At 42.3% G+C, this 9,725-nt stretch overlaps 1 protein-coding gene across 1 annotated transcript in view; it reads right to left on the bottom strand.

The window, feature by feature from the left end:
* Positions 1–9,725, bottom strand: part of LOC109925377 (spectrin beta chain, non-erythrocytic 1) — a 138,532-nt gene that overhangs the window by 28,794 nt on the left and 100,013 nt on the right. The window contains exons 17-20 of the mRNA XM_048600444.1: positions 8,925–9,127; positions 8,727–8,817; positions 6,953–7,099; positions 1,366–1,629 (exon numbers count right to left, since the gene is read on the bottom strand). Of these exons, the coding sequence (XP_048456401.1) occupies positions 1,366–1,629; positions 6,953–7,099; positions 8,727–8,817; positions 8,925–9,127 (705 nt within the window). The remainder of the gene's footprint in view (positions 1–1,365; positions 1,630–6,952; positions 7,100–8,726; positions 8,818–8,924; positions 9,128–9,725) is intronic.

The following is a 9,725-nucleotide window of genomic DNA, read 5'->3' as shown; positions in this document are numbered from 1 at the left end:
CTTTCCACATCAAGCAGATGTTCACCTGCACATCTGCTAACGTGGTATAATGCATCCGCTGTTTCCGTTGTGGCCTCCTCTACATCGGGGAAACCAAGCGGAGGCTTGGGGACCGCTTTGCAGAACACCTACGCTCGGTTCGCACTAAACAACTACACCTCCCAGTCGCGAACCATTTCAACTCCCCCTCCCATTTCGCAGACGACATGTCCATCCTGGACCTCCTGTAGTGCCACAACGATGGCACCCGAAGGTTGCAGGAACAGCAACTCATAATCCGCTTGGGAACCCTGCAGCCCAATGGTTTCAATGTGGACTTCACAAGCTTCAAAATCTCCCCTCCCCCTACCGCATCCCAAAACCAGCCCAGCTTGTCCCCGCCTCCCTAACCTGTCCTTCCTCCCACCTATCCCCTCCTCCCACCTCAAGCCGCACCCCCATCTCCTACCGACTAACCTCATCCCGCCCCCTTGACCTGTCCGTGCTCCCTGGACTGACCTATCTCCTCCCTACCTCCCCACCTACACCCACCTTTACTGGCTCCATCCCCGCCTCTTTGACCTGTCTGTCTCCTCTCCACCTATCTTCTCCTCTATCCATCTTCTATCCGCCTCCCCCTCTCTCCCTATTTATTTCAGAACCCCCTTCCCCTCCCCCATTTCTGATGAAGGGTCTAGGCCCGAAACGTCAGCCTTCCTGCTCCTCTGATGCTGCTTGGCCTGCTGTGTTCATCCAGCTCTACACCTTGTTATCATAGATAGGTTATACAATTGGTCATCTTGGTAACTGGGAAGAAGTATTTTTATTTTATGCTGTGTTCCATGGAGCAGTGGGATTAGAATGATGGCCATAACAATGCTTAGAAAGATAAAATATCTTGCCACTTTTACCAAACGGCTAAATGTAACATGTATTTCTGATCCATTGTTGGTCATTCCGGTTTTGCAATTTGTAGAATATGTTTAGATTTGAAGAAAACTCCTAAATATTGGTCAGAGTTAATGCCAACTCTATACATCAGTATGACACAAAATATTTTACTGTGCCTAATACCAATTGTTGTTCCAGATTTTTACATGCATTCTACTGATGACCTGCCTTCGTTGTCAATTTCATCAACAGACATTTGAATCAGTACATGAATAGGAAATGTTTGGAGCGATACGGGCCAAGCATAGGCAGGACGGGACTCGTTTAGTTTGGGATTATGGTCATCATGGACTGGTTGGACCATATGGTCAGTTTCCATGCTGTCTGTTTCAATGACTCTGACTCTATTTACAAACTATCCAGTTGAGCATCCTCAATAATTCAAATGAAAATTAGAAATGCTGGAAGCGCCTGTGGAGGAAGAAATATCATTACCTGTAGTTTTTTCAGCAGGATATTGACACTGGTCAGGTCCTTTCCAAAGTCGTCAGAGTGCAGCTGTAACTCTACCTCAGTCAACCACTTGTTTAAGTCATCACCAGTCTGTGCAAACAGTTCCGAGCGGTTTGCATCAAATAGGCGCTTTGCCTTACTCTCCGTGGTGACATCCAGAACATTCCACAAATCAGTCAATTCTTGCAGTTTGTCCGAGATTTGCGGCTTAAACTCTGGCTTCTCCTCCATCAGCTGCTTCCCTTCCTGATGCGAGGGAAAGATCATGAGATAAAATGACCAACGGTATGACATCAGCAGCAATCACTTGTTATTAGAAAACTGAACGATCATCTTCAAGCTTCAAAACCAACAGTCAAAACGATTCTCGCAAACAACAAATTACACGCTCACTTTGATCACTTCCAGATGATTGAAATGAAAGTATCTCATTCTTACCAATGACATATATTTGCAACATACTTTAAGCTAATTGTTAGCCATGGCTTCTGTCCCTGTGTTGTTATTACCTCTGGTGTCCCTGAGAATCTATTCTAATCTCTGTGATGCCTCTTGGCAACATCATCTGGAAACACAGGATTAGTCACCCCTCCCCCAGTGAACAGTTTAAGGTTGAGGTTGGTGCCAACCCTGATGACACATTTTACCCAAATTGTGTTTCTGATCTCATATTCAGACCTAATGCTAGTGTTTCCATCGCCCTAACTCCATGGAAGAACGAGCGAGGATCTCACAGAAACTTATAAAGTTCTAACAGGACTAGACAGGGTAAAGATAGGAAGGATGTTCCTGATGATCCATGGGGTCACAATCTAAGGACATGGGGTAGGCCATTTAGGATGGAGAGGAGGAGAAATTTCTTCATGCAGAGGGTGGGGAGCCTGCGGAATTCTCTGCCACAGAAAGTTGTTCAGGCCAAAACACTGAATGCTTTCAAGTAGGAGTTAGATGTAGTTCTGAGGGTTAAAGGGAACAAAGAGTGTGGGGAAAAGCAGGAACAAGGTACTGAGTTGGTTAATCAATCGTGATTATTAAATGGCGGAGCAAGCTTGGAGGGCCAAATAGCCTACTCCCCCTCCTAATTTCTATGTTTCTAACTTCACCCTCTCTCAGATCATGTGCTGCTGAAACTTTCATTCATGCCTTCAATATCTCGAAATGTGACTGTCTGGTCTCCCACATTCAATTCTCTGTAATTCTGAGATCATCTAAATCTCTGCTGCTGTGTTTTAACATCCATCACACCTTAATGACCTATCACTTTGTTGCTCATTGACCTACATTGGTTCAAACAAGGCCTTGATTTTAAAAATTTACAATCCTGCTTTCAAACCCCTACATGATCTCCTCCCTTCCCATTTCCTGCAGCGAAGATATCTGTGTCTCGCAAATTCTGGTGACTTGACCATTCCTGATTTAAATCATTCAATTATTATTAGTTGCACTACAGTTGCATGGGTCCAAAACTGTCAAACATTCTCCATGCACCTCTCTGACTGTCTACTTCATGTTAATGTAAACCTGTGGCAGACTCACCATAAGACCGTGATGGCTGAGCTGTGCATCTCATACTGGCAGCAGGGAGTTGTGAGGAATGCGTATATTGTAACACAACATATATTGCTACTTGCATTGGTGGTTCAGTGGTAGAATTCTCACCTGCCACGCGGGAGGCCCGGGCTCGTTTACCGGCCAATGCATATTCGTCCTTTTTGGGCAGCACAGTGGCTCAGTGGTTAGCACTGCTGCCTCACTGCACCGGGGACTCGGGTTCGATTCCACTCTCGGGTGACTGGCTGTGTGGAGTTTGCACATTCTCCCCGTGTCTGCGCGGGTTTCCTCCGGGTGCTCTGGTTTCCTCCCACAGTTCAAAGATGTGCAGGGTAGGTGGATTGGCCATGCTAAATTGACCGTAAGGTGTTCAGGGATGTGTAGATTAGGTGGGTTATAAGGGGATGGGTCTTGGAGGGATGCTCTGTGGATCAGTGTGGACTTGTTGGGCCGAAGGGTCTGTTTCCACACTGTACGGATTCTATGATTCTATGAACAGCAAACCCTCTTGAATTAAAAATTGCTCAGTTTCACAGAGGAATCCTTACCCAATATTATGGCCATATGGCATAGAGAATCAATATATGAACATTGACTTGAGATTCAGTTAGTAACCCTTTCCATTGTATTCTGCTCCTCCACTGCAAAAGCATACATCATGTTTATAACTGTATTAACACCAATACTAAGCTGGTTATGAAATTAGATCACTTGTGTAACAACTTGACACAGCAAATCAAGTTTGAACCATTGAGTTAACTCTCAGTCATACTACCTTGTCTCTTTAAGCTGCAGTTCAAATTCTTCACCTGGATCTCATACAGATCTCACTATTTTCTGTTGCAGTCATGACTAAAATCACGAATAAAATTTACTTTACACACCTTAAATATTTTGTGTTAAAACAAAATGTATGTTGTGAGTTTAAAAATGCATTAAGATGGAGGATTGGAGATGCCACTAGGTTGCAGTGTTAGCCAACCAACTCAAATTTTATCCAGCACTCATCGTGCTTCCATAATGTTTTGCACTGTTCAGGCAGGATTTCTTGGACCTGATTGTTGTCTTGCCACTGGCTAGAGCAACAGTGAGAATCCCCATCTAGCCTCAAAGGGAAAGGTCAATGAAATTAAACACCCTTCAAGCACTTAAGTGGCCACTAGTGGGTCCTCTCTGAATTTCAGGACTCAGGAGTGTCCATGCCACTTGCTGGAAGCTGCCAGTCAGAGGTGGGCAGCTCCTCATGGTTATCAGCACCTCCAAAACTGGTGATCTTTTTGTTCATTCAGCCATCACAGCTCGGCCAGCACTTATTAAACATAGACAACAAGGTGCAGATCTGGATGAACACAGCAGGCCAAGGAGCATCAGAGGAGCAAAAAGGCTGACGTTTCGGGCCTAGACCCTTCATTTCTCTTGGTGTGGTGAGCTCTCTTCTTGAACCGCTGCATTCAGTCGGCCATTCAGTGATCCCAATGCCATTGAATGCAATGGGTGACGGTTAGATTCTCTCTATTTGGAGATGGTCATTGCCTAGAACAAATGTTATTTGCCTGGATTTTGACCAGGTTTGTTGCATTTGGACGTGCACGGCTTCAGGATCTGAGCAATAGTGAATGGTGCTGAACATTATACAAGCATCAACAAACATCGCCACTTCTGACCTTATGATGGAAGGAAGGTCATTGATGAAGCAGTTGAAGATCATTGTGCCGAGGAAACTACACTGAAGAGCTCCTGCAAGGATATTCTGTGGCTGAGGTGGTTGACCTCAAACAGCCATAATCATCTTCCTCTGTGTCGAGTATGACTGTAACTGGCAAGAGTTTCCCCAGTTCACACTGACTCCAGTTAAGCGAGGGCTCCTTGCAGCTATACTCAGAACCCAAGGGCAGTTACCTTCAGTTCCCTTCTTGAGATTAACTCTTTCATTCATGATCAAGACCAGGTCATGAGCTGAGAGGGTTTAGCAGATCCCAAGTTGAGTGTCAATGAGCAAGTTACTGTCGAGCAGCTGACACTTGACAGAACTGGCACTGACACCTTTTATCACTTCCTGATGATTGTTGGTAGACTGATGGGCCGGGTGAGATTCTTCACATTATCCAATAGATGTCAGTGTTGTGGCCAGCATCAATGCAGTACCTCAGGTCAATGGTTAGTGAGAGTGAAGTGAAGATGAAAGGGTAGGAGTTGTGGGAGCTAAGGGGGACGGTTATCGGAGGCATGGGCCAAGGTTGTGGTGTTAAACGGGCCCTCATGTGATTAAGTAGGCGAACCATCGTGGCACACGTTGTGTTGGCTGGATAATATTCCCCACATTGTGTTGGAAACTGGACCCACTCACAGGTCAAATCAATTTCCCTTTTATTGTGCCATCTGTGAGCCTAGAAGAAGCCCTTACAATTATATGTTTTTATGTCGCAAGAGGAGTACACAATCTCCTAAATATCTTCTAAATGTTTCCTCCTAGTTTATCGAGAAACTGATTACTGTCAATGTAAGACATAAATTGTTCTGTGTCACTTTTACTGCCATTTTTATTAACTTAACAGTAGAATACTCATAGATGATTGACCAAACAAGCTCAGTAAAAATACCTACCTTTTCGTGATAAGAGAACAAATAAAATTTACCAGTAAATCTTTCAATGCGTTTCTTAAAATGCAAGATAAACAAATATCTGAAACAGTACCTGATTGTTCTGGATGTGGGAACAAGAGTAGGCAACTGAGCTACTGAAATCATGGTTAATCTCAAAACCATTGCATTTATCTGCTTTTGCTTCATGCCCCTTCATATCTTCGAATACCAGTTATCTATGAATCTAAAATTTAAAATGGTAACCTTCACCCAGTATCATGTAGAAGAGAATTCCAGACTTTTTTCACTCTGTTTGTGTCGAAAGGTTTCCGATACATTTCCTCTGAAAGTTCTGGCTCTCGTATTTAGACTGTATATCTCGATCAGCAGAAATGATTTAACTCTATCTACTCATGTTTTCCCATTCATATCTTGACAACTTAGATCTTATCATCCTTTAACTCCAGTGAATACAATCCGAGTTTGTGTAATCTCACCTTAAAAATTAACCCTTAGACTCCAAGAAGAGTCCATGGAGAATCTATGCACCACTTCCACCAAGGCCAACATATCCTTCCAAAGGCCTGGTGCGCAAAACTACTTGCAGTATATCACGTGTGGTGGGGTCCCTACCTCTGTGCCACAAGCTCCGAGTTCAAATTCCATTTCAGGACTTGGATGGCCTTGAAAGGTGTCATAATGTGACCAAACAGGCTATCAATCTGTAAATCTTTACAATACGTCTATTATAGGCAGCAAGGGTAGGAGAGCTTCTTGGTCAGCCAGAACCATGCGGTGTTTGCAATACAACAACCTTCCCACATTAAGGGAATGCAACACGCAAATTCTTGCCATGAGTAAATGACATGCTCATTCTAAGGGACAAGCACACACACTCGATCTAGGCATGGTTTAACCAAGGCTTGTGTAACTAAGAAGCTTGATTTCTACTCCCATGTGTGCCAGTCCTCTCCATATAGAAGTAAGCATTACTTTCCATACCTGCACATGATATGCCAACACGCTATGCACCATCATTCCCATGTCTCTTTGCACCTCCACTGTTATAGTTTACATTCAGTAATGTGTAGTTTGAGTAGAATTTTGAACAAAAAATTGCTTTCAGACATAGCAAAATTTGGAATTGGATTTGTACTCAGATTGCACTGAAAACAAAAACCTCCAGATTATAGTTCACATAATTTGGATCGAAGAGTTATGGCTTTAATTTTCTCCATACATTGCTCTCCTTCAAAAATCGGGTTTGCATTCTGGAAAATGCTTTTTTTCAAAAGCGACTTTAAAAATTGAAAGACGTCACACCTCCTGACAGAATAAGCAACTACAGTTGAAAAATGTGAAAATGCTGCAAAGTGAAATTAGTTAGACAGAATTATCAAAAGCCCGGAATAATAATTCCTTAGCTGTGAGTCACCTTTTCAACTTTGTCCAGCCACTCTTTGTTTGATGCCAGCTCAGCCATAAATGCTTGGTGCTTCTGCCACTTTGTGTGTAAGTTGCGAGCCTCATCGTAAGAGGTGTCCTGAGCAGTTAGCATCTTCTCATTGATCCAGAAAATAAGCTGGAAACAGAAAACAGGCAGTGAAACATTTCCAGATGAAGGAACACTCCAGTCCATAAAAAGGCAGGATTCTGAACTCAATCTAGCTAATGATAATTGGTGAAACATTTTCAGTAAATATGCTGTGGTGTGATACACATTGATAAACACACTACCAGATATGGTAAATGGGTAGGCTGCTTAACATATTCTGTGATCTCAAGAATCAGTGGCAAAAACACTCTAGCCTCAGAGAAGACAAAGTATAATGGAATGTTTTCCTCTCCCTCAGAATTATATCACATACTAAGTGTGAACTCCAGCAAAAATATCTAAATAGTATCTTGATCCTCTCATGCAAAACAAATTAAATACCTGCTAAATGACACACCACTTAAGTGATAACTGATGATGGAAACATCTATGATATTTCCAGTCAGGAAGCATGTTAAGAAGTAAAAAATATTGTTGATTGACAGAGTTAGCAAGAACTGCAGATGCTGGAGTCAGAGGTAACACAGTGTGGAGCTGGAGGAACACAGCAGGCCAGGCAGCATCAGAGCCGTAGGAAAATTAACGTTTCGGGTCGGGACGCTTCTTCAGAAACGTAGATTGACGTCCTGTCGAACTGCATTATATTATGCAAGGGGCTGGGAGAAATTTTAGCAAGCTTTGATGCAAGGTTCCAGTTCTAATGGGAGATATACCAACTGAAGCATTTTTTTAATAGATGCACTATAGAAAACATTCTACCTCGATGCATCACAGTATGGTATGGCAACTGCTCTTCCCAAGACCACAAGAAACTACAGAAAGTTGTGAACACAGCCCAGTCCATCACGCAAACCAGCGTCCAAGGCATTGACATCATCTACACTTCCCGTTGCATTGGGAAAGCAATCAATATAATCAAAGACCTCTCCCACTCTGGTTATACTGTCCTCCATCTTCGTCCATCGGGCAGAAGATGCAGAAGTTTAAATACATGTACGACCAGGTTCAAGAACAGCCTTTTCCCTGCTGTTATCAGACTTCTGAATGGACCTCTTAAATGTTAATGTCGATCTCTCTCTGCACCCTCTCGGCAGCTGTAACACTATATCCTGCACTCTGTTCTGTTACCCTGATGCACTTTTATAGTACGAACTGCCTGTAAAGCATGTAAGACAACACTTTTCACTGTATGTCAGTATATGTGCCACTACTAAATCATATTAAATCAAATCAGCTTTTCTCCCTACAGATACCGCTCACCCTGCTGAATATTTTCAGCATTTTCCATTAGAGTTTCAGAGGGCTTTGGCTCATCGGAAATTTAACCGTTGATCATTTACCTCCATGAAGTTGCGGGTGCAAATCACAGATGGGGCCACTCTCCCACTTTTACGTAAAATATGTCATAGTGAGGTAGTGCCAAAATCAGAAACCTGTCCACCATTTTAAAAAAAACATAACTGCCTAACAATTGATTGTTAAAGGCCCAGTCATATCTGTTCCCAAATGCAGAGATCTCCAGGTGCCAGCCAAAACAGTAATTTTAACACACAACAGAAATCTAAAACAGTTGCCACTGGGAAGCAGCTTGAATTATTGCGTGCAAGAGCGCAGAATGAAATTTTACCACAGTAAGCCAATTACAATCACAAACCTCTTGGCAATTCTGAAGAAAATGTTGAAGATCACGGTTGTCTTTCAGATGCGCCGCCACCTCTTTTGCCTGTTTCATATTCCCTTGGTACCTGGATCAACATAAAAAAATCAATTTAAGAATCTGAATCTAAAAAGCCATCAACAGCTTTTAATCATATGTCTGATGAGCTTTGTACTCTAAACATTCTCTTCTTACCTTTCCTTGATAGATTTGACCTTGTCAACCACTTTGACTTTAAAATTATTGTCCTCATTAATCAACTTTTCTCCTCCATTAATTGTCCCAATGATTTTGTCCCTGTTAGCATCCATGGTTGTTACAAACTCTTCATGTTTCTTCATTGCACCTTCTGCAGCTTCCAGAGTCTTTGGCATTTCAACGTGTGCTAAACTGTATTCCTGTAGAAAAAGTCATAGTTTAAAGATATTTTGCAACATTTACGAATATTTAACATTTGTATTAGACATCCTTTTGATTTTTTTAAATTCATTCACAGGAGAGGGAATCACTGGCAGAGCCAGCACTTATTGCCCATTACATTTTCCCTTTAGTTACATTTCCCCTTTTCTTTCACCCAATTTAGACTTCCCTGTCTCGGTCATCTACACAATTGTGAAGATGACTGGGTTACATCCCCCCAGGTCTTTGCCATTGCCACTACATAACCAACTGGTACAAGCAAAGCAAGAATTGTGAGTAGTCTTTTCTCTCACCCAAGGCTATACGCCTGCTCATCTACTTTAATTTTGATAGCACACTGATTTTCTTTTCAATGCTAATGTTCAATTCATAACTTGTGCAAAATACGCTTGCATTCACTATTCAATCCTGCCACATAGGTAAGCATACTCCAAACTTAAAGAATAAATGCCACAACATTGCGACTTCTGGAAATATGGTGATACATTTACAACATGAAACCAAAACAGCTTGATTCTTCAAAGTAACTGTTTCTTGTTCAAACATGTGTAATGCAATGACTAATGACAAAAGAAT

Source organism: Rhincodon typus, chromosome 8 (genome assembly GCF_021869965.1).
Source record: "Rhincodon typus isolate 14 chromosome 8, sRhiTyp1.1, whole genome shotgun sequence".
NCBI classification, from domain to species: domain Eukaryota; kingdom Metazoa; phylum Chordata; class Chondrichthyes; order Orectolobiformes; family Rhincodontidae; genus Rhincodon; species Rhincodon typus.
The sequence above is the reverse complement of the archived record's forward strand: the minus strand, read 5'-3'. Positions and strand labels throughout refer to the sequence as shown.